Genomic DNA, 26,705 nt, shown 5'->3' on the forward strand with positions numbered 1-26,705 from the left:
CTGAGGACGACCCCTGAGGCAGAATTAAATCCTAAGGCAGACATGGAGTTCGACCCTGAGGCAGACCCTGTGGCAAACAATTTCAGGCATTGAGACTTGGCGCCTTACTGCCAAGGCCGCCAAGGCCTCGGCATGGAAGTTATGCACCGAGCCACCGCCCATACACAGCCGGCCACAGCCGCACAGGTCGGCACTAGCGGCTTCCGAGTGCCGTGTCGCCGCGTTCTCACCCTTCTGCACTCCCCAGAGTGGTCTAGCCCAGCCGCCCCCCTCGAATCAGCGCTGGGGCTAGACCTCCCATGACATCACCGTCCCGTGTTTACCTGGCATTTCCTCCTGTGCAAATATTGTGCATAACTTGAAGCCTGAAGGGAAGTCTTGGTCGCATCCCGGGTTGTCTCGCAACTTGCCGCTCTTCGCTTTTCCACCCCAAGTATCAATAGTTACTTTGCCCTACCCCCTCTCTCTTTTCTTCTCCATTCCCGCTTTCTCCCATTCTCCCATTCTCGCATTCTTGTCTTGTCTTTTGTACGGTACATATTAATATTCTGGATTTCTGACCCCTGAATCTTGTCGCTCTAGTTTCCTTTTCTCTCGCTTCACACCACCCCCCCCTTTTGACCCGCTCTGCGTGCCTGTCCATGACCTCGATGCTAGGTTGCTAGTCGACACTCCCACCGCGTAATGGCAGGAGAGTTAGATGCAAAAGATGAGCTGCCTAGAGAAGATGAGCCTTCGAGAGAAGATGAGCCATCCAGGAGAGAGGAGCCGTCAAGGAGTCTCGATAGGCAACCGACGCAGCCGCTGAACTTGGTAGGGCCTTTGCCCCCTCTATACAGACCACATCGACGACGAAAACTTTTCCTGACCGCCGGAGTGCTGCTTGCGACTTTGGATCTCTGCTGTCTCCCCATAACGTATGTTCCCGCGGTTTTCCTGTTCATCCGTTGTCACTGCGGCGTCGGGCTAATCGTGGAGATGCTACAGATATTATTATGCCTTGAAGTTTGGCACGTCCATGAGCCTGCAGGATATCTTCGCCGTCATTACCGGAGTTTATGGCCTGCTGAGCTTTACGCATTATGCCTTCCGATCCCTCAAATTGTTTCGCGCGAAGCACGCCGACAAATGGAGACCCATAGGATGGACCAGATGGGGGATGGTGAGTGGTATATGATCTAAACGAGCGCGCTCTATGCTAAGAAGGCCACAGCTGGAATTCCTCCAGGTCAATGTCCTTATCATCGTTACTCTAGTCGAGATCGAGCTTGTCGCAGGTACTGCACCCAACAATCCCGTAGTCCGGTTATGCGCCATGGCCTCTCCAACAATCTGCTACTGGATAGCTTTCCTTTTCTGCGGATCTGCAATCCTTACACATTTGCGTTGGAGACTCCCCTTCAATATGTCCTCCACTCCGAAAGGCTCGCCTTGGCGTCCGGCCCTCTTTGCCTTTATCGAGGACGCCGGAGCTATTGAAGGTCAAGGAGGAATCGAATATCGCCGACAAATGATGAAGAGATATGAAGTTAGCCCAAAATTTAGGCGCATGGTTTTGATTATGACCTGGTTTTGGGGAGTGGGACTTCTCATCATCGCCATTGTCTCAACAGTAGTGATAATGGTCGTAGAGACCGACGTTGGATTTGGTATAGGCTGGGGTCTTCCTTTTGTGTGGGCAGGCGCGTTGACTATATTCACCATAATATACACGAATAAAGCGGTGGCGGACGAAAAACAGGACTGGTTAACAAAAACACAGTCAATTCGACCAATGGAGCCGGTGTAATAACGGCAGTTGTATGATTCTAGACGAACTGAGATACCAATGGAAAGGAAATTCTTAATACAGTAGACCCGTTTCATGCGCAACTCCGTGTGATGCAATTCCTGATTCATACTCCATAGAGCCTCCAAAGACCCAACAACGATGACTGCTCTTTAGTTGACTAGTCTCCATAGACCCATTCCGACAAGTGACAGCGCAATAGTGGTGATTCCTGCCTGCCGACTCTTCATCCCAAACAAGCTCTTGCTCTGCAAAATCTTGGCTTCTTGTGCCTTCAACTGGGAATGTCCAGAGAAGTAGCTGTATGCGCCTAGACCAATGAAGGCAGTAGCCCCTAAAGCTGTCTGTTAGAAGAGGCATCTCCAGTAGCCCGGCGATTGCTTACCAGTGACCCTGCAGGGGAGGCAGTCTTCAGGTTTGTCCTTAGCAAGCACATCGCGCAGTGGCTCGGGGCGCTGGAGCTGCTCTACCGGTGGGATTGCCATGACGCTCGTTGGTCTGCGGTTGGTGATTGTTGATGGTTGTGAACTTGTGGAGGAAAAGAACCGGGAGCAGTGCAGCGAAGCGGCCGCTTCATCGTCCGACCCCACGTCGTCGTCGCGAAATCCGACATCACCTCTCAAGCTTCACAACCACCTAAATGAGCCGATAGCACATACAGATTGACCATGACTGGTTCTATAGAGGCAGTGTACATATTTGATGAGCACAAGTATGCGAAAGGCTCTTCCACTTCTTAACCCTTAACTAACTAAAGCTCCAGTCGCCCAATCCTCACACATACCTATAACTCGCGGCCTCTCTCTGCTGCCCAGCTCCTTCCCCTGTACCTCGCACATCCGGCGCCTCGATCGAACCTGATATATCTCCCGAATACCTCTCCGCCCACCTTGGTCTTCAGTATCTATCATGCGAACCTACTATTTCTTCTGACCTCCTCCTCCGAAATCGAACCGTTACTCGCTCTCGAGTTCCTACACCGAGTCATAGATGTATTGGAGGAGTTTCTAGGGTCGCCGTTGTTGGCGCATAAGATTGAGAGTAACTACGATGTAGTTGCGCAACTTCTCAACGAGATGTGTGATGCTGGGGCAGTAAGCACAACGGAGCCGAATGCGCTGAGAGATTTGGTGGAGGTTGAAGGGTGGATCGGAAAGTTGCTAGGGGGCATCTCTATTCCTGGGTTCGTATTCTTTCTGGAAAATGGAAAGGTTTTACTAGCTAACAAGTATTAACAAGAAAACCTGGCTTCACATCTACTTCAAGCTCCAATATGCCTGGCATATCATCGTCTGGGACGTTAGCTGCAAATACCCCAGCTTTGCCGTGGCGCAGAGCCAATGTTCGACATACCTCAAATGAACTCTATGTGGATCTCGTCGAATCTCTTTCGGTGACTCTTGCGCCTTCTGGGAGGCCTTTGGCAGCTTTTGCGAATGGAACTATTGCCTTCACGTCTAAGATCTCCGGGGTGCCTGACCTCTTATTAAATCTCTCTACCCCTTCTGGAAGACATAATGTGAACAGTGTGATGGAGTTGCCCGTATTCCACCCTTGTGTTCGATTAGCAAGGTGGAGAGAAAAGCCGGGCGAATTGAGTTTCGTGCCACCGGACGGCCGTTTTGTCCTAGCAAGCTACGAAGTCGATCTCCTACCTTTTCAAAATGGCAAGAGTGGAAGCACAAGTGCTTCTAATCTGAAGTTGCCTGTCAGTATCGAGGTTAAGACTAGCCTTGGTCCAACTGGTGCTGATTTCGAGGTTCGATTATTCATTGTCAAAGTCTCTGGACAATCCAATTCATCGCCATCAGGATTATCATCACGAAGTAGCAGCCATGTATCCGGTCGTGGGGGTTTTGGCAGCGGACTGGGCGGTGGCCTCTCTGGCGGCTCTTCATCAAATCCAGTGCTGGATGACCTTGTAGTCACAGTACCTCTACCTTCAGACGTAAGGAATCTGTCAGAGATCAGAGCCAGCAGAGGGGATATAACGTACAATCCCGGTGATAAAAAACTGGATTGGCATATAACCGCCAAGGAGGCCGTGGCTGGAGGGGCTACCTTGCGTTGTACTGTTGTAGGACTGCTTTCAGACGACGATGACTTTGAGGGCAATGGGTTCAAGCTGAATGGCAGATACGACTATGAAGAGGATACATATCAAAGTGCTCCGGTGAAGGCTGTGAAGGCAGCTGAAGCTACCGACGAGAAGAGAGATGTGGTGAAGGTTGCACAGAACAAGATGCTCATGCCAAATTCTGCGAACGTCAGTTTTTCGGTCAAGGGATGGTTAGCAAGCGGAATCAGGGTTGAAAACCTTGTCGTCGATACAAGGAAAAGTCGGGGGCTTGGGGAAGGCGTTAAGCCATATAAGGGGGTCAAATATTTGACTGTCAGCAGGGGCGGTGTTGAGATCAGGTGTTGAGCATTTACATGGAGTCAGGCGTTGAAGCTAACCCGCGGAGCACAGCGGCATTTCAGACTTCAGATGGACCTTAAGTCGAGGAAATGCGTTTCATGAATTCAATAGCCTTATTCAGGCAGCCTAATCTGACATAGAAGCTCAGAAGCCATGATGGTATACCCACAACATTTCGTCGATCACCAAACCCGACTCCCTTGAAGCAAAATGCCACAGCAACCGTAATGACTTTGGTAGCCGCTCAAGCACTCCAGCAATCCACGAACCTCAATTACGCCCGCCTTTCCCGTACCGCGCTCTTCCCTCATACTTCGCCTCCATTGCTGCAACCTCCGACTCATCAGCCATATCCTCAACGTATGTTCCCGTCATATCACCTAACCCCAGATCAGAGCCACTCGGTTTGCCCGTCTCTACGAACACTTCGCCCCGAGGTCTCTTGCTCTGCTCACTCATAGAAGCGGGCAAGTTTGATCGTTGTGCAGGAATCGCCGGCGTGGTCTGGACTCCACCTCGTTCTCCATCCAGCCGTGACAGATTCAACAAAGCCGGAGATCTCGGCAGACGATAATCATTTCTCGCTGGCTCTTCTCTCCTAGTCTTAGCTTTGCCCTTTCTGCCTTCTAACTTCTCCTTCTTCTCTCTATCTTCCCTCTCCTTTCTCTCCCGCAGCGCTTTGGCATCCATCTCAGCCCTCTTTATTCTCCTCTCCTCGTTGAGCTGCCGGGCTTCTTTCCTCGCGGCTGCTATGCGCATCGCCTTCGTGGGAGGATTCAGATCAGCCTGCTCTGGGGTCTCGCCCGGGAGAGGATTCTTCAGCCCTTGTCGTTTACGGATCTGCTGCATTTCCCATTCTGCTCTCCATCTCTCGGGGATGGGCGGGACTGGCGGGATGTCATCGGGGTCGAAGAGGTCTGTTTGTGAATATAGGCTGTGTTCGTCGGGAATCTGTTGCGCTAATTGGCGTCGATGATGGCCTTTGTTGTTATGGGTGGTGGCGTTCTTTCCTTGGTTTTGCTCTCCTCCTGGCTGCTGCTGTGGTGATGATGATTCTCCTGAGTTGGGTTCCATCTTATGAGTGGCTTCCTTTGAGTGCCCCCACACGTGCGGAGGTTCTGGCTCTGGTGAGTAACCTTTCGTATTATGGGCGGGTTTCTCCAAATGCTCCCATACGTGCAGAGCTGGTGGCTCTGTTGAGTAATGTCCTAAGTTATGAGTGGAATCTTCTGTGTGTTCTCCTGAGTTCTGAAGTGGTGACTCTGGTGAATTGTATTGCAAGCGACGCGAGGGATTCCTTTCATACTCTCCTGAGTGTTGAATTGGGGACACTGGCGGGTTGTAGTCGAAGCGACGAGAGAAATTCCTTGCATACCCTCCTGAGTTTTGGATTGCTGGCGAGTTGTACCTTTCAGCTTGTTTGCCTTTAGGAGAGAAAATTGGAGAATTCGTCTCTCCTTCCACTTGTTCTCCATCAGATCTTGGACTGTGCTTCTTGTTCCGCTTCTTGCTCCATTCAGGTCTAGGACCATCAATCAATATGCGTCTGGGGGGCGTGAAAGGTTCATCCTCTGCCATCCTCTGGCTCAGATCATCATATCTATGGTCCCAGTCATACAGTTCAGCTGTCGACTCTCTTGTCTGGTCCATAATGGGTTCATCAACCTCTGCTATCTGCTCTCTTGCTAGGTCCATTGTGGGTGTGGACTCGTTGCCTCTGAGAAAGCCCAATCCGCTTGATTTGTGTATCTTTTCCCCAGACCTGTTGTCTGTTTGGATTTCACTCCTCTCTAGCTGGCTCTGACCCTCTTGCTGGCTCTGACCCTCTTGCTGGCTCTGACTCTCTTGCTGGTTCTGACTCTCTTGTTTCTGTTGCTCTTGCAGGTGTTTGTCATGTTGTTCCTTGAACTGGTCCTTGACGTAGGCATCTTTCACGTCTCCAAGTAAAGGAGCCATGTTTCCACTGGTTGTGGTTCATTCAAACGTGTAGATCTATGTTTGCTTTTGCTTCAAGACGTGTTCAAAGATGACCGTGCTGTTGAGTAGAAAGATAGTCAGTCAGACTGGTACCACATGAGGCTGCTTGACTTCACTCGGGGATAGGGGGTAGCGAGTGTCGAAAAGAGGTTTGTTGTTTGCTTGTGTATTCCCGTTTGATCTCTTGTGTATCATTCTCTGGGGGCATGAATCAGTGTTCTGGATGGGGAGGTGTCTACCAAGTCACTAGATCTCGTGGGGAGAGTTGCAAACGATGTCATTCCTAAAATCTCGCCATAAATATTTGAGTGTTGCTACATGCGGCTTGGATTTAGATGTGGCTGTTAAGCCCTACTTCTCGAAGCCAGAGTTTGGAGTCCTCTCGTTGTCCTTCGTTATTCCTCGTTGCTCCTTATTGTATCTTCGTTATCCATTCAGTTCGAAACCACAACCCCAACTAGCCCAAACTACAGTCCCAACTTGAAAACCTATTGATTCCATCTTGTGCCCCTCGGCGGCCCCCTATTTTGCTGCGCCAATCTATCAGCCTCTTCAGCAGTAGGCACCATCCCTTCCAAATAGGTTCTCGTCATATCTCCTAAACGGTACTGTGTAGTGCGCGCTCTAGGAGCTGCGTTGCCTGGTGCTGCTACAGGCATTGCAGGGCCAGGCTGAGGTCCCCGAGCTGCAGGAATCAAGCCACTAAAGGAGTCGCGAGAGCCATAGGAGTTGAGGGAACCATTCGAACCACGATGACCAAGAGTGCCCCTCCGCTGCATAACAGGCATGGTTTGGAATGTATGTGGAGATGGCCGTCGAGGTATTCCTAAACCCGCGATAGTCTGCGCTCTGCGCCTCTGTGCTTGGAAAGGTGTCTGGCCACGCGGCGTTGCTAGCAGTGGCAAATGGGGTTGGGAACCGTATCTCAGAGCATCGGGATGACCGCCTAAGTATCCTCCAGCACCTCGTTGGGGGTACGGTCCTCCAGCCATTCCAACCTGTATCGAGGGGCCAGCAGTTGATGGACCATCAGCTCTTTGTGTGTTCGCTGCATCTCTCTGTCGCTGCTTATTCCTTTTGTATCGTTCATATGCCTTCTTGTCTCCGCCGATTCTGCTGAAGGCCATATCAAGGAAATCGTGTATTGGATCGTGGCTCATTTTTGCGGATGGATGTTCTGATTGTTATGATAACTTGCTGAGGGCTATCGTTTTCGTTCAGATATTAAGAGGGTTGGTTGATGAGAAGACTTGATATTATGATAACTTGCTGAGGGCTATCGTTTTGTTCAGGGGTTGAGTTGAGGATTGGTTGATGAGATGACTTATGTTATGATAACTTGCTGAGGGTTATCGTTTCGTTCAAATGCTAAGGGGATTGATTGATGAAAATGGTTTATGTTATGATAACTTGTTAAGAGCTATCGTTATGTGCGGAGGTCAGGCTGAGGATTGGTTGATAAGCAGACTATGTTGTGATAACTTGCTGAAGGCTATGGTTATTTAGAAATCAAGTTAAGGGAGGATCAAGAAGGAGAATTTATACTCAGGATTTCGCTACTTAGTTTGCTACTGTCTCCGTGAATCACTCAAGCTGCTGGTTTCCGTGAATCACTCAAACTGTTGTTTCTGGGAATCACTCAAAGTTGCGCTGAATCAATCAGGATCATTCACCTCTATTATCATATAGTGAGTCGTATGTCAGATACAATCACTCCTAGTAACCCGGAAAGGGAAGTAAAGTAGTTGGCACCCCCTCAAAAGTGTTTGTTGAAAAGAGGTGCAGAACTGAATAAGTAATATGTTATGAGCTTGAGTATTGAAGACCCTTCCTTTTACCAGTAAAGAGCTATAGCTCAATCGTGTACAGTGTGCTCCTATGGTTTGACTCACAAACACCAGGACTGTAAATTAAGAATCTGGTCATAGGCTGATTACTCAGTTCACAAAGGAAACAAAGAGCGCATGTGGTGATTAACAGTCAACCCTCTGTCAAAAGAAATCTATGATACTCAATGAAAAAGCTCTTAAATTACATATATGACATTTATCATACACCCCTCAGTACGGTGTTATCCCTGGAATCTATAGGCTGATATCGTTCCGCTAGAACCTCCTCAACCGTCTTGTCCAATCCGTGAGGCTTTTCATATCTCTCGTGGAGAGCCCTCTCTACAGCTGACGCGTTGCTAAGAGACTGCACCTGGGATTGCGCCGCTTCCTTGCCCAAGCCTACAGCTTCTTGCACTTTGCCGATTGCTTCTTTCCCCGTCTCGATTCCTTTGCTGACGGCATCCTTTATGGACTCGGCTGCATCTTGAGCACTAGACTTCGCAACCTCCAACTCCTCCTTCGAGGATGCAATTGCCTTGCTCGCAGCCGATTTCGTAGATTCAGAGAGCCTTCTCGCGCTCCCTACTGCCTCGGCTTCAGCTTTCTCGGCCCCAGAAGCCGCAGCCGCAGCAGCGCGGTCAATGGCTTCCTTAACCTTTGGTCGGGCTTGCTTCTCAGCCTCCGCAATTCCATCCTGGGACTTCTGGAGACCGCCGCCTAGTAATCTCGCAACAGCACCCTCCATGCCTTCCCTCACCTCATTCCAATCCGTCCTCTGCACCCAGCGGACAGCATTTTCAAGCTCCGCGTTCCATCGATCCTTCGCCGCTTCCACCAACGTGCTCCGTTCCTCGCGTGCCAGGTCTGCGCGACTTTGCGGCGGAGAAATGGGTGCCGGTTCCAAGAGGCCATTGAGGACGCGTGCTTGAGATCGGAGGGCTTGGCCTTGAGCCTGTCGGTTGCGTTCGTGTGCGAGAATGGTGAGATAGGCCAGACCGAGTGTGACGGTCACTCCGCCTGTCTATTACTTCATTAGCCATGTGCAAGAGCAACAGCGCAGTTTCCGGGACTTACAAAGCCGGTAGTGAAGCCCATCGTGCTCCTAATTGTTGCGCCGGCAGCGCAGGTAAGTCCCAGAGCAGGCTTTCTTTGAAAATGGCGGACTGGATTTAATGCAATTGACGTGGTTAGGAGCTCCGGAGGGCCCGCATGGAATGAATGGCTGGGATCCGACGGCGTTGGTGGTTGTCGTTGTAAGCTCGAAGCTCGCCAAAGTTTTCGAAGCCGAGAACGCAAATCGCGGAGACCAACCTGCGATTTGACGACAGCACAACCTCATACTCCACCATTCAACAGCAGACCAACCCTTCAGGCCAACTTAATTCCTCTTAGTTGGCTGATGCTGGGTTCACCATAAGCCTGCTGATTCTCAGAGTCTGGTCCTCTGTTCTGCTCTAATACCCTGATTCCTCAAAAATGGCTGGGGGACGAATGAAATATCGCCATCTTGGCCGCACCTCCTCACACAGACAAGCACTGCTCCGAAACCTCGTCACCTCCCTCTTCAAACACGAATCAATATCTACAACATGGCCGAAAGCGAAGGAGGCGCAGCGCCTGGCGGAAAAGTTGATCACGCTCGGGAAGAAGAACACTGAGGCTAGCCGGAGAAGAGCCTTAAGTATATTCTTTGTATGCTGTTTTCTGACCTCTGCTTTTGAAAGAAGCATCTACGGGATGATGCGTATAGTGCCAGTATCTAACAAGTGCTCAGACACCGCATGAACTCCTCCCCAAACTCTTCGGACCCCTTCGAGAACGGTACGCCAATCGACCGGGTGGCTACACACGCGTTCTGCGCATCGAGCCTTTGAAGAAGGACCAGGCACCTTCAGCGATTCTAGAACTGGTTGATGGGCCGAAGGATATGCGGTTTGCCATGACGGCAAGGACGATAGCTAGGCAAAGGGGCGAGGGAGAGGAAATGAACGAGATGACCAAGAGGAACGTCGAGAAAGTCACACGATTTAGACCTGATGGGCAGACGGAGTTGGAGAAGATGGTTGAAAAGTTAAATGACTTGCAAGTGGGAGAGAGAAATAATGCAGTGAGCGCTGAAAAGAGATGGGGTGGGAAAGTGTAAAATTATTTGGAGGCGACACTGTATTTATAGAAGCCATACGAGCGTGTACAATTGCATTGAATGTGGTTTATTAGGGACTTGGGGGCTGGATTAGAGCTTCTATACAAAATCAAAAGTATCGCCTTTCTCCCAGATCATCTTGCCTGCTCTTTCAGTACCAACAACTCTCTCAAGCTTCAGCACATCCCATTTGGAGAAGATCACTCTTACACTTCCCTCACCAGGCTCTAGCTTTCCTTCTTGCACGCTTCTACCCAAGTAACCTTCGACAATTTCCTTATAAAAGGTTGGGTTATCAGGTAATCCATACATAATTATTTTTTTCACGCCCTGGAGCCGGTATCGCCTGAAGTGATGGGCACGCTCTGTATACAACAGAATGCTATGTCGTCCGTTGACGAAGTGAGAACGCGCTCTTGCAACATCCCGTACTGATGTGTATTCAGAAATACTGGCGAAGGATAAGTTGCTCGTGGTCGGAGATGTGGCGAAATAGTTTCTCACGCGAGGAAAGTCAAGATAAGACGGAATGAAGATGATAGTGCCAGTGCTATCTTTGGAACGACGGGTTAAGGCAGGAATAATAGTCGTAGTGAAATAGGTAAATCGAGCATCCGGATCCGAGTCAAAGGAGGGCGATTCTAGTCGAGAAAAGGTTTGCTTGACTTTCAATCCTAACCCCTGAATTGCTCCCGAGTAGTTGGCGCTGATTTTGATTTTACCCGCCCAATTCCTGGACTGGTTGAAAAATAGTGTGTTGATTTCAGTGGTGTTAAAAGCAGAGAGAGCAATGACCTGGCGGAAATATTTGGCGTTGTTGTCCAAATACCAGTTCCGTACTCTGCTGAAGTCGCAGCCATGAGCCTCCTTTGGTTGTAAATTGAGGTGTTCGAAGATATACTCCACATGTTCCCATTTTTGCATGGTGAGTGCATCAACCTGGTCAACGATGACCACTTCGATCGAACTTAGGAAATCGTAATCTCCTTTCTTATCCCCCTGGCCTTCGAGTGCCATTCGAAGGCCTAGTGGACTGGCGAATATTATGTCCGAGTTATAGAATTGAGAAAAATATTTGATCGTCTTCCTGGTGAACTTCAAGCCCAGCCGGAACATATCATCGTCATTCCCTCCAAATAGTTCCTTGAAATCATCCGGTTTGTCTGCTGAAAAGTTCACATCCTTCTCTACATACGAATCCTCAAATCGTTTTCGGTTCTCCTGTTGCTCTGGCTCGCATAGAGACGTGATCATATTGACCATTCGAACGCAAGATTCGCGGGTGGGCAGAAGCATGAGGACCTTCGGACGAGTGAAGCCTTGATCTCGTAGTTCCAAGTCATCGTTGTTTTCTTCCTTTGCAAGACGGGCATTGTTCTTGATAACACGATCTCGAGTTCTGTTCTCCGTTAGTTGATGCACAGCAAGCATACAGCAGTGATACTAACTTAAACACATGATTGACAGCATGCAAGCATGCCAATCGCCGTAGACTTTCTGCATTTGCAGTGCGTCGTTCACAAAATAAGACATCCTGATAGTTGAAGATCAAAGGGGCAATGTGCATTTCCAATGCATCAAAAGAAGACCTTTGCTTCGTGACCGCCCCTTTCAACTTCTGCTTCAATTTCAATTCCTCTGGGCCAGATATTGAAGTTAAAGCGGTTGTGGGCTTTGAGCCATCGGACTGAGGGAGATTGATCACAGCTTTTCCAAATTTTGGGACCATGACTTTCTGCGTACTCCATTGATTTTCCTGCAATGCCTTCAATCTCTTGGAGAGTAAATTGTCGTCCGGGTTGGCAAAATGGGCCTCGAAAGGATCCGAAGCATCTTCTAGATCTTCATCATCCTGTAACAGGCCATCAGTTGCAGTTTCTGGCCCCTCTTCCACCTCTTCAACGTGATCGACGTCTACGACGCCAGCTTCAGTTTCTGGCTGCTCCACTTCGTTTTCCTGGGGCATGGGCTCTTCTGCTTCCTGAACATGCTCGAGCTTTCTTCTCTTAGGTTGATGGCGTGACTCGGCGGCCAGACTTTGCATCAAAGCCGCATAAGGACGAACTGTCGGCAATTGTATTTCATCTTCGTCGCTGCTGGATTCGTCTTGGCTGGCAAGTTCTTCCTCTTCCGAGCTTTCGAATTTGGCATCTTCATCTTCCTTACTTTGTACTCTTAGTAAGATTACCGGTACGTTTTGTAGATTAGTATACTTACGCCTCTTTCTCAGCGATCCTAGCACTGTCGAAAACGGGTCTGCCTCTGCCACCTCTGCCACCTCTAAATCCACCTCCGCGACCTCTAGAGCGCCCCGAACTTGAGCCACGTCCTCGAGAGCCGCCTCTGGATCCGTGAAAAGCCATGTTTCAAGAGATTGGTGGATATAACACGATTGGCTCTTGTCAGAGAGACCACGAGGTTTGGGGGAAAAAATATTCCAGATATCGGGAGTCTTATCTTAGCGTGCTCAGGGCTTTTAGGAATTGAAGGTCTTCCGCAGGCTATTCAAAAAGATGCCTTACTCAATTATTCCATTCACCTGAATGTTCAATTCAGAACAGGGACCTGACCTCTTCAGAGACTGTGATACAGGCGAAAGCTCACCCCAGATCCATAAGACGCAAAATCCCATCCCCCAGATCTCCAAGTCACGTGAAAGCTTATCTTAGCGGCAAAATAGCCTTGAAGCCCACACAAAATATCCCACCCAGCGCAGGCGACGACGAGGGGGAATTTGCACTATTTACGATCCTATTCACACCTCCGTCGGACTTCCACTCTACAACCACCCAGCATGGCGGTCAAGACTGAATCCTTCTTGCATCTTGCGCGCCCCCTTGCGCCCTCGGTGATCGGGGTCCAGCCTACGACGGCACCTTTGAATGTCATAATTCAGCCACAAGTGCGTCTCCAGATGAGGAAATTTATTATCTGTTCATTAACAAGAGCCAGGCCATATTCTCGATCCTCGACCATGCGATCCGACGCGATATTCGGGATACACAATCCACAAGAGTCATCGGGGCCCTTCTCGGTGTCCGTTCTGAGGATGGCATGGAAGTCGAAGTGCGAAACTGCTTCGCGATCCCACACACTGAAAACGAAGACCAGGTCGAGGTAGACGTCGAATACCAAAAGAACATGCTCGCATTACAATTAAAGGCCAACCCCCGAGAGGTCTTGCTGGGATGGTACACGACGGATCTCACCCTCAACAGCTTCAGTGCTTTGATCCAAAATTTCTTTGCTAGCCCAGAAACCGGAACTTTCCCTCACCCAGCTGTTCATTTGACTGTTTCAACGGAGCCTGGAAAAGAGATTGAAGCGAAAGCATACATCAGTGCACCTGTCGGAGTCAACGCTGAACGTGCAGCGGAAAGCTGTCTCTTCATTCCAGTGCCCTACGAGATCCGTTACGGCGAATCCGAAAAGAGCGGTCTTGAACTCATTTCCGGAGCGAAAGACAGCGAGAACCGTGCAGCACCAGTTGTCTCAGACATCGAGGGTTTGGAGCGAGCTATTGACCAAACAATCGATCTTTTGGAGCGCGTTTCGGAATATGTCAGCTCAGTTTTGGATGAGGAGAGAGAGCCATCGAACGCTTTGGGACAATTCCTCATGAACGCTTTGTCCTTGGCACCCAAAGTCGACCCTCAAGATATTGAGCGCGATTTCAACAACCATATCCAGGATGTTCTTGTTGTTTCATATCTGGCAAACACTATCCGGAGTCAGATTGATCTTTCTCAGAGGTTAGCAACCTCTACTCTCACGATGGGTGGATCGGATGCTCTCGCAGCAACGGGCGGCGGGGAAGGAGGCGAGAAGGGAGAGCGTGGCGGTCAGCGAGGTGGAAAACGTGGCGGCAGAGGTGGAGGAAATCGTGGGGGTGGCCAGCGAGAGCCGCGAGAGCCAAGTGAGTAGATGAGTTATGTAATGAGGTGACAATTTCCATAAGACTCAGCCGTGCATTTAGATGCATTGTAAAGGATGGAAAAACTACGGCGTTACGGGGGCTATAGAGCCATTAGCATAAGAGTACGATATGCTTCACATTATGCTTTACTGCCTGAGGGTTCGTCTTATTGTAGTTTATTGCACGCGTGGTCTATCAGCTCAAATGTTGTAAACCTGGTAAAGTTTCGTTTTGATGCCTTAATTTCCCCACTAACTCCTCCAATGCTTCCATACGCCACTTTCTGATAATCATATAACGGGCCCCGAAACCTCAAACTCCTGGTGGTGGTTTTGGGGGCAGTGTGGCAGGATTGCCATAGTTTGGGAGATGGTTTCCAACTTGACCGTTTTGAGGCACGTTCTGCATATTCTGAATACCATGAGGCCCTTGCGGCAAGCCTTGAGACATGTTCTGTGGCATACCCTGAGGCATTCCTTGATGCATCATTGGCCTTGGTGCCATGTGAGGAGATGCATGATACGATGGCAAAGAGTTGTTTGAACCCTGCCGAGCCATGCTGTAGCCCATTCCATTACCGATTTGCTGCTGAGGCGGAGTGTAGGCATTATAAGACAGATGGGGAGACCCGTGATGAGGGGATCCATGATGTGACATAGGTTGAGGGACAGGAAGGCCAGTGCCGCCAGGGACAAAGGATTGAGTCTTGGGATTGAAAGCATGGCGGTTGAAACTTCCAGGAATAGGATGCTGACTTTTGGGATCAGCTGGATTAGCTGTACTGGGCAACTGGCCAAAAGCATAAGGAATCGTGCTTTGTGATCCTGGTACCATGGGTCCCCGGGACTGCTGGTAAATATTATGATACATAGTCGGTTGTTGCCATTGTTGATGTACAAGTGGTGGAGATTGAACATGTGAGTTGTATGTGGCAATCGGTGCACCATGCTGTTGGAACCGTGGTTGGTTCTGCTGAGAAAACTGCTGTTTACTGTTAGCAACTATATTCAGAACTGCCTGGCATGTTTTCATTTACCTGCGGCATGTTGTTGTACGTCTGTATATTGCCATTGTTCATCATGACTGGGTTGAATGGTTGATTTTGGGGACCAAATTGTTGAGGTATAGTGGTTTGATACCCATTCTGAACAACGCCATTGAACTGCTGCGGAACCATTGGCGCATACTGGGGAGCAGGTGCCCAGGTTGGTCCTGTGGGAGCCTGCTGGGGGAAGAAGGGTGTGTACTGAGATCGTACGTCAAAGCTATCGGTGTCTTCTCGACGCTGCTTAGCAGGCTTCGCCCTTTTACCTTGGTTAGATCTGTCTTTGGTGGAGACAGAGCTCGATCGGGACATCTCGTTTCCATCTTCTGTATCTAATAAGCTGTCAACATATTGGGAAAGAGAAATGTAGAGATGACCATACCAGGAGTGCCATCACCCGTCTTCTCATCCTTGCCAAATATGCGCTCTCGTGCCTTATTATAAGCCGCTTCCCTCTCTTCTCTAGACAGCCTAAGAAAGAATTAGTAAATACGATCCGCAGCATATTGACTGAGATCCATACTTCTCTTTCGCGGAAAGCGTTTTATCTTTACTATCACTACCAGTCTCCGAAGTTGCCTTCGAGGTATTTGGGCCTGTATCACCATCGCCTCCTCGTCGCATAATCTTCATCGCCGGCATGGCCGGGGGTGGAGTGTTTCCAGAAGTAGGAGGGTTCGAAATACTAGTAAGGGGCGGCGGCAATCGACAAAATGGAGTCCGGAAAATACGAACGGCTCCAGCAACTGCGTCCACTTGGTGGGTCATGTGATAATAGTCCGCAAGCTTGTGCGTTAGCATTCTACAAAAAGAATTACATGGTGGGAGGTCGATGAATGGCTCTCTATACTTTGGTTAGCTGTGGATTCGATTCAGGTATGCCGCTTTGGCGAATAGGTACGGTTGAACTGGTAGAAACCTAGAAGGTGTAACACCACTTACTTCGAGTCTTTCACAAATTCTATCACCTCTTGTTCGAGTCGAAGCAAAAATATTCGATCCTTGGGTGACTCCAAAGCCTCTAGCAGTTTCTCATCTGGCGTCTGGCGATAGAAGAGATTGAAAGCATCAGGCACTCCTGTTGCGCCGCCGAGTGGCTTCGATTTCGAGTCATCCACAACCTGCTGTCCCGAGGAACCACTTTGGGGCGTACTAACCCCCTGACCCTGGCGCTCTTGCATAGGTTGTACACCACGCTTGTCAGGAGCTTCGTAAAATTGGGATCGATATGTGCGGGCTGCGGCTTCTGATCCAATCCTAGAGCCTGCCACGATAGAGCCTCGTCCTGAGAATGTATCATCATCCTCAGCAGCTTTAACGCTCGCACTATCATCTGGGCGCAAAGACTCTTTCTCATCCAAGGCAAACGTGGTCCCTGAAGTGATACTCTTCCCATCCAGACTTGGTGGTTTGGTGCCCAGTTCGGACCCAGAATCTGCCCGTTGAAATGGGTCCTCTGAGAACCCCTCGACCATATCAGATTTGCTGCTGTTATTTGCAGCTCCTGATCCATTAACGACAAGGCTGGGCATCGGATCATTAACGTTTAAAGCTTTGACCGCATTGACAAGATCGGCTTTGCTGACGCCTGATCCATCCGTCAATGAGCCTGCTCCCTCAGCTTTTGACTCATGGTTACTGGACGGCTTCGAGGTACTCTGAATAGCGGCAGGATCGCTAATTGATACCTCAATTGGTTGATCCGGGCCTGCTTTCAGCTCCTTCTCATCAGCCTGCACATTGGTATTCTCCTTCCGTACATCTCGGGCAGGCGCTGATGCGGCGACTTTGGCGAACGAGGTATGAGTTGCATTTTCTTTCCCGGCTGATGCGGCGACCTGCAAATGAAGTCAAAGTCAGTAAAGAAGCTTGAGAACCCGAGGCAGGGGGGATGCTGATGGAAGCGTGCTGCCTTATGGAAGACTGGAATTGCATACCTTTGCGAAAGATAGTCTAGATGGATCTGCAGACATCGAGGCGGCAGTCATCTTGCGAAGATATGGACGACTGGGCGAAATTCCAGTCGCGGAAAATGAATGTGGTCGTCCAGACCGGACCAAAGTGAGATCGCAACCAGGCGAGGTGCCTGTAGAAACCAAAGCTTTTTTGAAAGTAAATTAAGGGAGAAGGTTAATAAAAGCGCCCGATGCAGAGAGGTGACATCTGGTCATTGTCGTGGTCGACAAGCAGCTGGGTGATGTTGGATGTTTTCTTGGGGAGGAGTGCAATGGGAGTCGTAGAATTCTGGGGTCCGTTTGATTCGATCCCACGACAGCGTACGACAGATTTGCGGAACTACCACTTCTCCGCCCGATATAGAAGTTCTTCCAGAAGCGGGCAGTATATGCCAGGGTGGATGGAACTGAGGAGGGATGTGGGCGAACAGAAATCAGAGCATATCCAGCTCTGGCTGCTCTTGTTGAGGGGGGCAAGGTAAGGCCAGGTTCGGTCGGGGGGGTGTTCGAGAGACGTGAGCCGTAACAATGATTATCATTCAATAATTGAGGCCTTACGAAACGCAACTTTTCTCAAGGCCGAGCGGTTTACCTAAGCGAGTCTACAGTACCCCAGTCTCCAGCAATAACCCCTGCAAGAATGATATCCGCCAAAGGTTGTTTGGACTCTTGATATCGACTGCAAACCGGACTGCCTCCAACTCCAGCTTCTGGCAAACACACGCGGCGCTACATGGTCTCCTGAATATTACTGGATACCGAGCCGCGAACACATGCGACGTCAGCTATCCATCAGCATACAGCAGCACCTTCGAAGACCACTCCAACTCCCCCGCCTCCCCTCCCCCACGAAGGACGAGCCACCACCTTTGTTATAGAAACCCCAGAGCAGACCGCTTTAGCTCGAGGATTATCAGATACTCTCTGCATTGGCGACAATGAATCGATACGGCAGAGGCCCAACTATTGGCGGGCCGTCCAAAGCGACTGCTTCTACCACTTGCCAGAAGTGTCTTAAGAAAGATATGTATGCTTGTTCCTGCACAAGTTCAACGGACTGACCGCTTTCTACGGCATTACAGCTACGAATGTAAAACCGTTATTCAAGAGCGACCCTATGTTTCCCGACCCTCGAGAACTCAGCAGCTATTGAATCCTAAGCTTGCTCCCAAGTTGACAAGTGATGTTCCACAAGACCTTTTGAGAAAGTGAGTCTTCTACTGTCTCGACTCTCCTTTCTTCTGATATATGGCGATGCTTGTCTGTGTCAGGGAACCGGGGTTTCCGCAAACTCTCAGGCTATAATCGACGTATAATCTCGTCTAAGTATAACTTCGACGAATGTTTGAGCAATACTGGGGTAACCTTTTCTAGAACCTGATGCTAATCTTGTGTGACATTTTAGGAAAGGTGTTGCAGATGAACAACTTGCAAGACTAGAGCAGGAAAGGGGTCGAAAGCGTGACCGGCAGAGTGAGGATCCGGAAATCAGGGGTGCTTCTAAGAGGATGCGGTCAACTTCAACAACATCATCAGTTTCCGTCTCGACTATATCCACGAGTATATCACGTTCGCCATCCCCTCGACCGTCTGTCAGGAATTCCACTGCCGACAAGGCCTATTCCGCAAACCGGTCACACTCACCTCCTACCCGAGTTACTGGTCACAGACGGAGGCCTTCTGCAAGTACGTCACGATCACCTCCACCACGGCAGCATCTCAGAGACTCTGAGAGAAAACGGAGGAGGGATTCTTATTCTTCTGTTGACTCGTACACCTCCGAGGATGGAAGAAGCAATACGTGGAATTCAAGAGAGAGGCCGAGAAGTCGAAGTACCCAAGGAAAGTCCAGACAAGTTAGCCCGCCCGCACGAGGTAGAAGAGCCGATAGTAGAAGCCCTCATAGAGGCAGGAGAAGACTGTCAAATGATCGTCGACGCCTGACTGATCGGGAGAAGCCCCATTTTAGCAATGACGGACCCCCTCCACGCAACGAGCTTAAGGAAAACAGAGACCCTCCACGAGAGAGAAGCTTGAGTCCTTTCAGCAAGAGGCTGGCTTTGACACAGGCAATGAATATGGGCAGATGATGTATTGGATATAGCTACCAGTAGAGGCTTAGGCCCTGTTGGTATCAAGGTTTACTGGACGCGATGTCCATAGGATCAACGGAGCAGGTAGCGATTTGCTAGTATGATGAAGACTGAAGCCTTTCTGAGATGGAAGGTAGCCTTACATAGGCAAGAAATCTTGGTTTGTGAGGTAGCGGATTACAGTTGTATAATAAGCAGGATTATATTCCCTTGGCTGGCTAGGCAGAATTATGTATCCTCAATGGAACGCCAGACTCCCAATGCTACCCTATTCCGTGGCACGCCAGTATTTTATACATAATCAAGAATGCATAATCAAGGCTCCAACTGCCTCTCCTCGTCCTCTTTCTCTCTTCGCTCTTCCTCCTCCTCCTCTCTTTCCCGTAACTTGACCCCCTCTACAAGAGCGACACCCTCCATACCCATCTCTTCTCCCCCATCGCTCGCCGAGACAGCTCCATTTCCAGCTTTTATTCTCGCTGCCTTCTGTGCACCCTCAATACGTTCCCTGACCAACCTTGCAATCGCATTCTCTGTCCTAACATTGAGCACCTCTAATTTCTTATCGAGATCCCTCTTCAAATCCCAATTTGGTTTCTTCGGCTGCAGCTTAAACAGATCCACGCCCTTCTCGTCCTGCTCCTCCTCCTTGGCCTTCTTCCTAATCTCTTCCTCTACTTCTTTCGCCTGCTGCTCTAACGTGGGTTTCTCAAGCGCCAGTGTGGGCGGCGCTTCGAATCCAAGCTTTGGGCCTTTGACTTCTGGGTCATAATTTCGACCTGAGAGATGTAGTGCTGCAACATTGGGAGAGGCTGGTGGTGAGGGAGAGCGCGTTGATTCGGGGGCCACGATCTCATCGCCTGGTTGTTTGCGCTTAAGTGACTTGAGCTTAGCTAGACGGGCCTTGCGCTCATCTGCTGCCGCGCCCAGAGAGGCATGTGTAGCTGACATTGTTTGGAGGAAGAGGAGGTAACTTAATTCGTCTGCTTGTGGGGTTACTGTAAATAAAGTAAACAGTTGGTTGAATGTTTGGCGGCCTTGATGTCAGACCCTTGAAATTCTCAGCCTGGTCGGCATCGGCTGCACTAAAAACATTCGTATATCGAGAACCTTAACTAATCCTTCCACCTCCCTTCCCCTTCGCTGCCAACACCATCCACACAATGGAAAGTTAGACGAATATAACTAGCAGCTGATGCCTCTACGTTCGGGGCCACCGAAGAAACGCTGGTCAACGTTTGATTTGCCCATCCTCCCATTCCTCGCGCCTCGAGTCTTCACGCCATGGCCACCTAGGGGTCGCAAAGCCTATTCTGGCTTACAGTTAGGCCAGGTACCCCGTGCAGATGCGGAAGACCGTAAGATTCCTCGGCCTAGTGGAGAAGGGCATCATTCTGAGGGCCTATTTCCGCGCAGATTAGGAGTGAAAAAGGAGCCCAGTGAACCCAAATTTCGACTGAGCCACGCAAGCGCAACACCCCACGGCGCAGTCATATCTGATGACCCTTCAGAACACAGCAATGGACTTCCGGATACCGGCAAGACATATGCTGCAAATGGGGAGGTGAAAGAGGCAACACCCTCTCCAGCGGACGAATTTCGCCGGAAGTATGAGGAAATTTGGGGTGGCCTCAAGAGCAAACCGCATCAGCGGAATGCGGCTCCGCTATCAGTGACGCTGTTGAAAGAGGGAGCATACAGTACTGGGAACGAGACATCGAGGAGTAAAGAGCCCACACCGAAACCTCCCAACCGCACGGCGGGCATCAATGCCAAGACACACAAAAGGATTAGGAAAGCGGGAATTCCGCAGAGACTTCTCAAGAGACGTTCTCATGTTCTACGCTACAATCACCGTCAAATGAGGAAGCTCAAGCTTCCAAGGAAACCTACCAAATGGGTCAGTTGGACGCCTGGCAAAAGCTCATACTTCTTGGATTGGGAAAGACGCTTTGCAATTCTCAATGTGCGTCACCAATACTACCGCAGGCGCCCGACATTTATCAGCACTGCGAAAAATCAGTTTCCTGAAGAATTCAAGAAAGCGTTGATCGAGCACGATTCTTCAGTCACACTTCGTGCTTCATGGGAGATGATCCCCGAGGCCCAGCGAGAGAAGCTCTGGCCAGAGCTCATTTGCACTGCTTTGGATAAATATCCAAATGCGTCCCTGAAGGTTCTAGCAGCTACCTACACAGAGCCCTATCCCCCAGATTATGCTGCTTCTGATTCCGTGGACTTTATTGTCTCTCATTATCTTCGAAATAAGCAATCCCCCGAGCCCAGAGATGTTCTGAAAGTTTATGGAGTTATCTGTTACCTGCTACGCAATGGACCTCCTGGCCATCTTCGTTTGGATCAGAGTTCGATATACTTGCTGCTCACAAATCTGGATCAGGCCCAAGTCAAGCCTCTCTATGAGATTTTAGAAGACGTTGAGCATCCCTTACATCATAACACCTTAATTCAGTTCAGCTATCGGCTAGCCAGTTCTGGAGATACCGATTCGGCTTTCAAAGTTTTGAAGAGGATACGTGATCAAGGCGGTGACTTCAATTCTCCGAAGATGCTGAGTCTGTGTGCACGTGTGCTTGAGAGGAAGGGCCGACATTCCAGCACCGGTATCTCTGATTCCCAGATATTCGAATTCATGCTGGAATGCGGGATGAAACCGAATATTATCATCTACAACATTTTATTGCGGAACTCATTTGAGGGCGGAGATCACGAAACTGGATGGCAAATCTACGACATGATGATAGAGAATGGCATCAAGGCGGACGAGCATACATACTCTATATTATTGAATGACAGCAAGCTGCGCATGGATCAGTCTGCTCTGAGACGTGTTATTGGCATGATCAGGGAAAGTGGCATTCATAACGCGCATATTGGTACTGACATCTTGCATGCGATCTTACTGCTCAACCACGGGGGAGCCCCTTCGCGTTCTTCGAGTCAACGTCGTAAATCTCCAACGTCGTTTGAGAGAATGCTGCCGGTCTATTGCGAGTACTTTGACTCTAGACCGTTGGCTCAGATCATCCCTTATTTCCTAACACGCTTTGGAGATCTAATACCGCACTCGAGCAAGTCGGAGTCTGTGATGGAGCCTCCGGCCCCTACACTGATTGTCATGCTCACTGGACTTCTTATGGAAAGCACACCGCAGAATGCAATAAACTACTATAATTGGTTCCAGCATCTGGTATCGACTGGAAACACGGTTGTCTCTGGGCTCCTGCAATCAACCCATGTCTATAATCTATTCCTCATGGCGTTTGGCCAGTCCAGTAAGACGCTTGACTGGTGTCCTCGTATCATTGGAGATATGCTTTCTACTTCTGCAAATTCACTTTTGGCTAGGACGGATACCGCAAATCAAGCCACGTCGAAGAGCCAGGTAGCCCTTCCAGAGCCTCTTAGCCGCGGTGCAGGAAATGAAACTAGCCTTTCGGACACAAGTTGTTCACCTCGTGCAGCATTGATAAATGGCGGGACTCCGGATGTCCAAGCATCTTCAGATTCTTGTCAGAGTCCGCCTCTTCCGGACGTATACACTTGGTCCATTCTCCTCGATATATTTATCTCCCATCGGCAAGCTCGAGCTGCCGAGAAGGTCCTCACGATGATGGAATCCAGAGGCGTGATACCTAACCAAGTCACATGGAACAGCTTAGCAGTCGGATATGCTCGAATGCAGGACATTGGCATGACAGTGGACGTAATTGACCGACTGGAGAAAGCCAACCTTCAAGCCGACGACATCACAATGAAGGGTATATCTAGGATAAAGAATCGTAGGGCTTTGATTGAGGCTATGAAGGCGAAGGAGGATGCGAATAGTAAGATGACATCGGAAAGTCGCAATACACACAAAGCGCTGGATCTTTTGGACAAGGCATTGAATGCTGAGGGGCAGCTGCATGGAATGCTGCAAGACGAGTACGTCCGCGATGGGACGGGAAAGGTAGTGCCTGTTGTGAGAGATATCATAAGTCGAGATCTCGAGCCTTTGCATTCTCCAGTTCGTAGGTTTTCAAAATACCCTCGACTGAAGGGAGACATCGGAGAAGACTCTGTTGTCCATGAGATGTAGAATATACATGTACGATAGACTTTATTCTAAAATAATATTTTTATACCCATATGGGACCTGATTCGTGTTGACATTTTCATACGCACTTCAGCGAACAAATTGCAGAATGGAATTCCATTAACTTATTACTCTACACAATGAGTTGAGGTTCGTCTTCTAGAGACTGAGTAGCAAATGAGACGAGCTCAAATGCAAGCAAGCCATAAAAGCCTATGAAAAGAAACCGATGAGCAAAAATAGGGCTCGCCATTACGAGTAATGCTTCCCCTTATGTTGCCCTAACGTCGCCAGTAACGCCCTCCCTTATTCCTCCACGCAATGAGTTGAGATTTGTCTTCGAGAGACTGAGTGGCAAGTGAGACGAGCTCAAATGCAAGCAAGCCATAAAAGCTTTTGAGAAAGAAACCGATGAGCAAAAGTAGGGCTCGCTATTACGAGTAATGCTTCCCCTTATGTCGCCCCAACGTCGCCAGTGACGCCCTCCCTTATTCCTCCACACAATGAGTTGAGATTTGTCTTCTAGAGACTGAGTGGCAAGTGAGACGAGCTCAAATGCAAGCAAGCCATAAAAGCTTCTGAAAAGGAAAAAAAGGGAAAAAAACGACGCGCAAAAATAAGACGAGCAATGAAAACCGAGCAATGCTTCCCCTCCCTAACGTCAGTGATGCTCTCCCTTATTACTCTACACAATGAGTTGAGATTTGTCTTCTAGAGACCGAGTGGCAAGTGAGACAAGCTCAAATGCAAGCAAGCCATAGAAGCTTTTGAAAAGGAAAAGAAAAAGGAAAAAACGACGCGCAAAAATAAGACGAGCAATCAAAACCGAGCAATGCCTCCCCTTGTGTTCCCATAACGCCGTCATTGACGCTCTCCCGTCTTAAACAAATCTCAAATAACCACCGAGTAGCATCAAGGTCCAGATCGTACATCGATCCAGAGCTAATAGCCAGTTTCAACATCAGCGGCGGTCACTCCAACTCGGCGTCCTTGCACTCTCCGCAAACGATAAATCCGCATGCACACTTGAAAGCTACGTCGATGTCTCCCGGCTTCATGTCATCCATGCAGTTCCCGCATGCAATGTTACAATCGCATTTGTATATGCGGGTCTCGTCACCAACTCTGTCAGACGGAGGCAATCTTGGGCAGCTGTAACATTGAAAGTGTCCGCCTCCACACTGCCAGACTGGTTCCCCATTCGTATCCGTCGGCCATAATAGCGGTAACTCAGATGCAGGCAGATTATCACCCTCTCCATGCACAGTCGGCTCGTATTGGAGGGGTTCTGCAGGCTTCATTCGCTTAACACAAACAAGACATCTCCGTGTTTCGTCGAAGTCGCCGTCAGTGGACAACATACGCCTCAAGTCGTGTTGTATATGTCTATGTTCCTCGAGTGGCTGGTCGCCAGTCTCATGGCCATCATGCTGCTGGGAGCCTTCTGTACTACGTGCAGAATCAACTTCGTAGCCGTTATCGTTGATCTCGTCCTCTCCCTCGTCGTCGCCGAAAATCTCGAAGATGTCGAGGTTGCCATTAGCAATCCGAGCTTCAAAGGCTCGCGCTTCACATTCCCGATTGCAAACATTGTAAGGCCGCAGGCAGTTCCAACAAAACTCTGCGCTGCACTTGCATCTCATATGCAGGCAGCCGTCAATTTTTTGAACAGCGATCCTACACTTAGGGCACCTCTTTACTTCTCCTGTGTTTAGTTGAGCTTCTAGCTCTGGGTCGAGGTCGGTTGTCGAACAGTCTCCAGGATGCTTGAGATAATGGCACGTTGTACATATCAAAATGCCACACGTAGGACAATTGACCTCGGGCTGCATCACTTTTGGCAGCGTGAGTCTAGTTTGATACGGCAACGCGTCCCACACGCCGGCCACTTCGAATTGGTAGTGATGAATCGGATCACCTGGCAGCCACACTCGGGTTCCATTATTGTCGTACTCCGCGCCTTCTTCTGGAGCTCTTGTAGAAGGGGACTTGTCTTCCTCAGGTATCTCTTTCAATTCGGACCAGAATAGTCTGGGTGCAATAAAGGTTGAACAGGTCGGTACAGGACAATACAGCCTATCAGTTGTGTTCCATTCCTCAAATTTGGCCTTGTAGAGCTCGATCTATAAGACGTCAATACTTGAATAGTCTGGTACAACGGCAGTAATTACTAACTTCAGAAGTTTGTAGCACAGCAGATACTGCATAAATGGGAACGATCCTGCAGCAAGATGGAGGCATGTTGGACTCGTTTTTGCAAGCCTCAATAAACCATTGCTTGAGGCATTTTGCGCAAAAGACGCCCAGCTGGCAGAAAGAGCATTCGTAAATGAACCAATTCTCCGGATCATCCTCAAAAGAGTCTTCGAAGCAGACTCGGCATTTCTTTTGTGGATGCTGAAGCCCTGCCCGCCTGGCGAGAGTAAGATTGGCACTCATTGTTCTTGTAGTTGTGAGCCTTAGGGAACAGCTAGGTAGACATGATTATTAGTATCCACTGTTCACAGGTAAACAACAGAAGAGTTCCGGGACTCCATAGGCACATCAGATAACATTTTAAGAAAGAGATGTAGACATAGAACCAGTTTCAAATGGTACAAATGAGGGGACTCTCTCCTGTGAATCAGACACGTGCTTGACACGTCCGGTAACGTGATTTATACGTGTAACTGGAAGGGTTCCCAAACGACTTCCAAGGATCAAAACCGAAGTAACGACTGCACTTACTAGGGATCTGTGCTGCATACAGCAGAGAATAAGGTGGATTGAGACCTGGTAGATCTCTCAAAGGTTGTTGTATGATTGAATTCAACAGACTAACAGGATTGTCTGTAAGAAGTTGGTTGATGCTTGGTGCTGGAAGATCTGGAAGATCTGGATGTTGAATATGGTGAATGCCGCCGCTCCTTTGGCCCTAGGAGAGGTTGAAGATCAACAAAAGGATCTGGGAAGGTACAGGATCCTGGATGTGGAGACCAGGACTGTCGAAGAGGTGAGTGTCTTTGTATGTGGTATGTAGGAGGAGATGAGTGATTGAGAAGGTCAGGAACGTGAATGAGTGATTGAGAAGATCAGGAACGTGGTTCTCCAGCTGTAATCTGACTTGACTGGGGAACAAGGGAAACTGTATCCTGTGTTTGGAGGTGTGAGACTACATGCTCAGAGAAAGTTGGGAAATTTAGTGAGTCAAAAAGTAAGGTGATGAATAGTGAACGGCCTGGTATGAGAAATAAGGCACTGTCAGGCCGTGAAGTGTGTCTCGATACCCGAGAGGAACGAATATGTTAGCAAATCTGTGTGCCCTTCACGAACATCGACTCTTAGGTTCGTAGAAAAACAGGACGGAAAGCTATACAACCGGAAACAAAACGAAAACCATACGAAAAGAACAGGACGAAATCCTATGGGACCGGAAACAGAACGAAATACTATACATAGAA

The 26,705-nt window shown here is 49.2% G+C and overlaps 14 protein-coding genes across 14 annotated transcripts; 6 read left to right on the forward strand and 8 right to left on the reverse strand.

Annotated features, from left to right (window-relative positions):
- The first annotated feature begins 503 nt into the window (after positions 1-503).
- Positions 504-1,802, forward strand: M430DRAFT_130730 (hypothetical protein). Its single transcript, XM_024862155.1, has 3 exons — positions 504-917; positions 988-1,162; positions 1,214-1,802. Exons 1-3 carry the CDS (start codon positions 685-687, stop codon positions 1,787-1,789), a joined length of 984 nt encoding a protein of 327 aa, XP_024724855.1. The 5' UTR covers positions 504-684; the 3' UTR covers positions 1,790-1,802.
- Positions 1,752-2,314, reverse strand: M430DRAFT_38113 (hypothetical protein). The gene is made up of 2 exons (XM_024867214.1): positions 2,175-2,314; positions 1,752-2,123 (listed from the first exon to the last, which is right to left on the reverse strand). Exons 1-2 carry the CDS (start codon positions 2,272-2,274, stop codon positions 1,942-1,944), a joined length of 282 nt encoding a protein of 93 aa, XP_024724856.1. The 5' UTR covers positions 2,275-2,314; the 3' UTR covers positions 1,752-1,941.
- A 113-nt stretch (positions 2,315-2,427) lies between these two features.
- On the forward strand, positions 2,428-4,377 carry M430DRAFT_62585 (hypothetical protein). The gene is made up of 3 exons (XM_024869000.1): positions 2,428-2,501; positions 2,553-2,972; positions 3,029-4,377. Exons 1-3 carry the CDS (start codon positions 2,458-2,460, stop codon positions 4,212-4,214), a joined length of 1,650 nt encoding a protein of 549 aa, XP_024724857.1. The 5' UTR covers positions 2,428-2,457; the 3' UTR covers positions 4,215-4,377.
- Positions 4,378-4,382: 5 nt separating this feature from the next.
- Positions 4,383-6,164, reverse strand: M430DRAFT_38115 (hypothetical protein; the record flags this gene model as incomplete). The annotated part of the gene is made up of 1 exon (XM_024867215.1): positions 4,383-6,164. The coding sequence occupies one exon, from the start codon at positions 6,162-6,164 to the stop codon at positions 4,479-4,481; it is 1,686 nt and encodes a 561-aa protein (XP_024724858.1). The 3' UTR covers positions 4,383-4,478.
- Positions 6,165-6,673: 509 nt separating this feature from the next.
- On the reverse strand, positions 6,674-7,345 carry M430DRAFT_54861 (hypothetical protein; the record flags this gene model as incomplete). The annotated part of the gene is made up of 1 exon (XM_024868499.1): positions 6,674-7,345. The coding sequence occupies one exon, from the start codon at positions 7,343-7,345 to the stop codon at positions 6,674-6,676; it is 672 nt and encodes a 223-aa protein (XP_024724859.1).
- An 808-nt stretch (positions 7,346-8,153) lies between these two features.
- On the reverse strand, positions 8,154-9,261 carry M430DRAFT_54862 (hypothetical protein). The gene is made up of 2 exons (XM_024868500.1): positions 9,092-9,261; positions 8,154-9,038 (listed from the first exon to the last, which is right to left on the reverse strand). Exons 1-2 carry the CDS (start codon positions 9,110-9,112, stop codon positions 8,235-8,237), a joined length of 825 nt encoding a protein of 274 aa, XP_024724860.1. The 5' UTR covers positions 9,113-9,261; the 3' UTR covers positions 8,154-8,234.
- An 81-nt stretch (positions 9,262-9,342) lies between these two features.
- On the forward strand, positions 9,343-10,299 carry M430DRAFT_111990 (hypothetical protein). Its single transcript, XM_024861456.1, has 2 exons — positions 9,343-9,709; positions 9,792-10,299. The coding sequence occupies exons 1-2, from the start codon at positions 9,494-9,496 to the stop codon at positions 10,158-10,160; spliced, it is 585 nt and encodes a 194-aa protein (XP_024724861.1). The 5' UTR covers positions 9,343-9,493; the 3' UTR covers positions 10,161-10,299.
- On the reverse strand, positions 10,003-12,675 carry M430DRAFT_38119 (hypothetical protein). Its single transcript, XM_024867216.1, has 3 exons — positions 12,378-12,675; positions 11,609-12,325; positions 10,003-11,559 (listed from the first exon to the last, which is right to left on the reverse strand). The coding sequence occupies exons 1-3, from the start codon at positions 12,521-12,523 to the stop codon at positions 10,260-10,262; spliced, it is 2,163 nt and encodes a 720-aa protein (XP_024724862.1). The 5' UTR covers positions 12,524-12,675; the 3' UTR covers positions 10,003-10,259.
- A 208-nt stretch (positions 12,676-12,883) lies between these two features.
- M430DRAFT_38120 (hypothetical protein) lies at positions 12,884-14,087 on the forward strand (the record flags this gene model as incomplete). The annotated part of the gene is made up of 2 exons (XM_024867217.1): positions 12,884-13,062; positions 13,113-14,087. The coding sequence occupies exons 1-2, from the start codon at positions 12,955-12,957 to the stop codon at positions 14,082-14,084; spliced, it is 1,080 nt and encodes a 359-aa protein (XP_024724863.1). The 5' UTR covers positions 12,884-12,954.
- Positions 14,088-14,236: 149 nt separating this feature from the next.
- M430DRAFT_152861 (hypothetical protein) lies at positions 14,237-17,607 on the reverse strand. The gene is made up of 6 exons (XM_024863215.1): positions 17,059-17,607; positions 16,064-16,959; positions 15,645-15,965; positions 15,504-15,592; positions 15,113-15,444; positions 14,237-15,060 (listed from the first exon to the last, which is right to left on the reverse strand). The coding sequence occupies exons 1-6, from the start codon at positions 17,107-17,109 to the stop codon at positions 14,389-14,391; spliced, it is 2,361 nt and encodes a 786-aa protein (XP_024724864.1). The 5' UTR covers positions 17,110-17,607; the 3' UTR covers positions 14,237-14,388.
- A 132-nt stretch (positions 17,608-17,739) lies between these two features.
- On the forward strand, positions 17,740-19,454 carry M430DRAFT_38122 (hypothetical protein). The gene is made up of 3 exons (XM_024867218.1): positions 17,740-18,099; positions 18,149-18,284; positions 18,482-19,454. The coding sequence occupies exons 1-3, from the start codon at positions 18,015-18,017 to the stop codon at positions 19,164-19,166; spliced, it is 906 nt and encodes a 301-aa protein (XP_024724865.1). The 5' UTR covers positions 17,740-18,014; the 3' UTR covers positions 19,167-19,454.
- A 30-nt stretch (positions 19,455-19,484) lies between these two features.
- On the reverse strand, positions 19,485-20,201 carry M430DRAFT_130750 (hypothetical protein; the record flags this gene model as incomplete). The annotated part of the gene is made up of 1 exon (XM_024862156.1): positions 19,485-20,201. Exon 1 carries the CDS (start codon positions 20,118-20,120, stop codon positions 19,485-19,487), a length of 636 nt encoding a protein of 211 aa, XP_024724866.1. The 5' UTR covers positions 20,121-20,201.
- Positions 20,202-20,364: 163 nt separating this feature from the next.
- On the forward strand, positions 20,365-23,316 carry M430DRAFT_54868 (hypothetical protein; the record flags this gene model as incomplete). Its single annotated transcript, XM_024868501.1, has 1 exon — positions 20,365-23,316. The coding sequence occupies one exon, from the start codon at positions 20,365-20,367 to the stop codon at positions 23,266-23,268; it is 2,904 nt and encodes a 967-aa protein (XP_024724867.1). The 3' UTR covers positions 23,269-23,316.
- Positions 23,317-24,064: 748 nt separating this feature from the next.
- Positions 24,065-25,704, reverse strand: M430DRAFT_38125 (hypothetical protein; the record flags this gene model as incomplete). Its single annotated transcript, XM_024867219.1, has 2 exons — positions 24,065-25,388; positions 25,441-25,704. The coding sequence occupies 2 exons, from the start codon at positions 25,702-25,704 to the stop codon at positions 24,237-24,239; spliced, it is 1,416 nt and encodes a 471-aa protein (XP_024724868.1). The 3' UTR covers positions 24,065-24,236.
- Positions 25,705-26,705: the final 1,001 nt, after the last annotated feature.

This window comes from Amorphotheca resinae (assembly GCF_003019875.1).
Source record: "Amorphotheca resinae ATCC 22711 unplaced genomic scaffold M430scaffold_1, whole genome shotgun sequence".
Lineage (NCBI taxonomy): Eukaryota > Fungi > Ascomycota > Leotiomycetes > Helotiales > Amorphothecaceae > Amorphotheca > Amorphotheca resinae.

Coding starts and splice junctions, on each gene's coding strand:
- M430DRAFT_130730 (XM_024862155.1), top strand. CDS start 685: ATGGCAGGAGAGTTAGATGCAAAAGATGAGCTGCCTAGAGAAGATGAG. Junction 918..987: donor CTCTGCTGTCTCCCCATAAC/GTATGTTCCCGC, acceptor GAGATGCTACAG/ATATTATTATGCCTTGAAGT. Junction 1,163..1,213: donor GATGGACCAGATGGGGGATG/GTGAGTGGTATA, acceptor AGAAGGCCACAG/CTGGAATTCCTCCAGGTCAA.
- M430DRAFT_38113 (XM_024867214.1), bottom strand. CDS start 2,274: ATGGCAATCCCACCGGTAGAGCAGCTCCAGCGCCCCGAGCCACTGCGC. Junction 2,124..2,174: donor CCTCCCCTGCAGGGTCACTG/GTAAGCAATCGC, acceptor AGACAGCTTTAG/GGGCTACTGCCTTCATTGGT.
- M430DRAFT_62585 (XM_024869000.1), top strand. CDS start 2,458: ATGACTGGTTCTATAGAGGCAGTGTACATATTTGATGAGCACAA. Junction 2,502..2,552: donor TACATATTTGATGAGCACAA/GTATGCGAAAGG, acceptor CTAAAGCTCCAG/TCGCCCAATCCTCACACATA. Junction 2,973..3,028: donor GGGGGCATCTCTATTCCTGG/GTTCGTATTCTT, acceptor AGTATTAACAAG/AAAACCTGGCTTCACATCTA.
- M430DRAFT_54862 (XM_024868500.1), bottom strand. CDS start 9,112: ATGGGCTTCACTACCGGCTTT. Junction 9,039..9,091: donor TGGGCTTCACTACCGGCTTT/GTAAGTCCCGGA, acceptor ATGAAGTAATAG/ACAGGCGGAGTGACCGTCAC.
- M430DRAFT_111990 (XM_024861456.1), top strand. CDS start 9,494: ATGGCTGGGGGACGAATGAAATATCGCCATCTTGGCCGCACCTCCTCA. Junction 9,710..9,791: donor GAGCCTTAAGTATATTCTTT/GTATGCTGTTTT, acceptor ACAAGTGCTCAG/ACACCGCATGAACTCCTCCC.
- M430DRAFT_38119 (XM_024867216.1), bottom strand. CDS start 12,523: ATGGCTTTTCACGGATCCAGAGGCGGCTCTCGAGGACGTGGCTCAAGT. Junction 12,326..12,377: donor AGGATCGCTGAGAAAGAGGC/GTAAGTATACTA, acceptor AAGAGTACAAAG/TAAGGAAGATGAAGATGCCA. Junction 11,560..11,608: donor GCTGTCAATCATGTGTTTAA/GTTAGTATCACT, acceptor AACGGAGAACAG/AACTCGAGATCGTGTTATCA.
- M430DRAFT_152861 (XM_024863215.1), bottom strand. CDS start 17,109: ATGACTGCCGCCTCGATGTCTGCAGATCCATCTAGACTATCTTTCGCA. Junction 16,960..17,058: donor CTAGACTATCTTTCGCAAAG/GTATGCAATTCC, acceptor CTTCATTTGCAG/GTCGCCGCATCAGCCGGGAA. Junction 15,061..15,112: donor CGTACAACAACATGCCGCAG/GTAAATGAAAAC, acceptor AACAGTAAACAG/CAGTTTTCTCAGCAGAACCA.
- M430DRAFT_38122 (XM_024867218.1), top strand. CDS start 18,015: ATGAATCGATACGGCAGAGGCCCAACTATTGGCGGGCCGTCCAAAGCG. Junction 18,100..18,148: donor CCAGAAGTGTCTTAAGAAAG/ATATGTATGCTT, acceptor ACCGCTTTCTAC/GGCATTACAGCTACGAATGT. Junction 18,285..18,481: donor CCACAAGACCTTTTGAGAAA/GTGAGTCTTCTA, acceptor GTGACATTTTAG/GAAAGGTGTTGCAGATGAAC.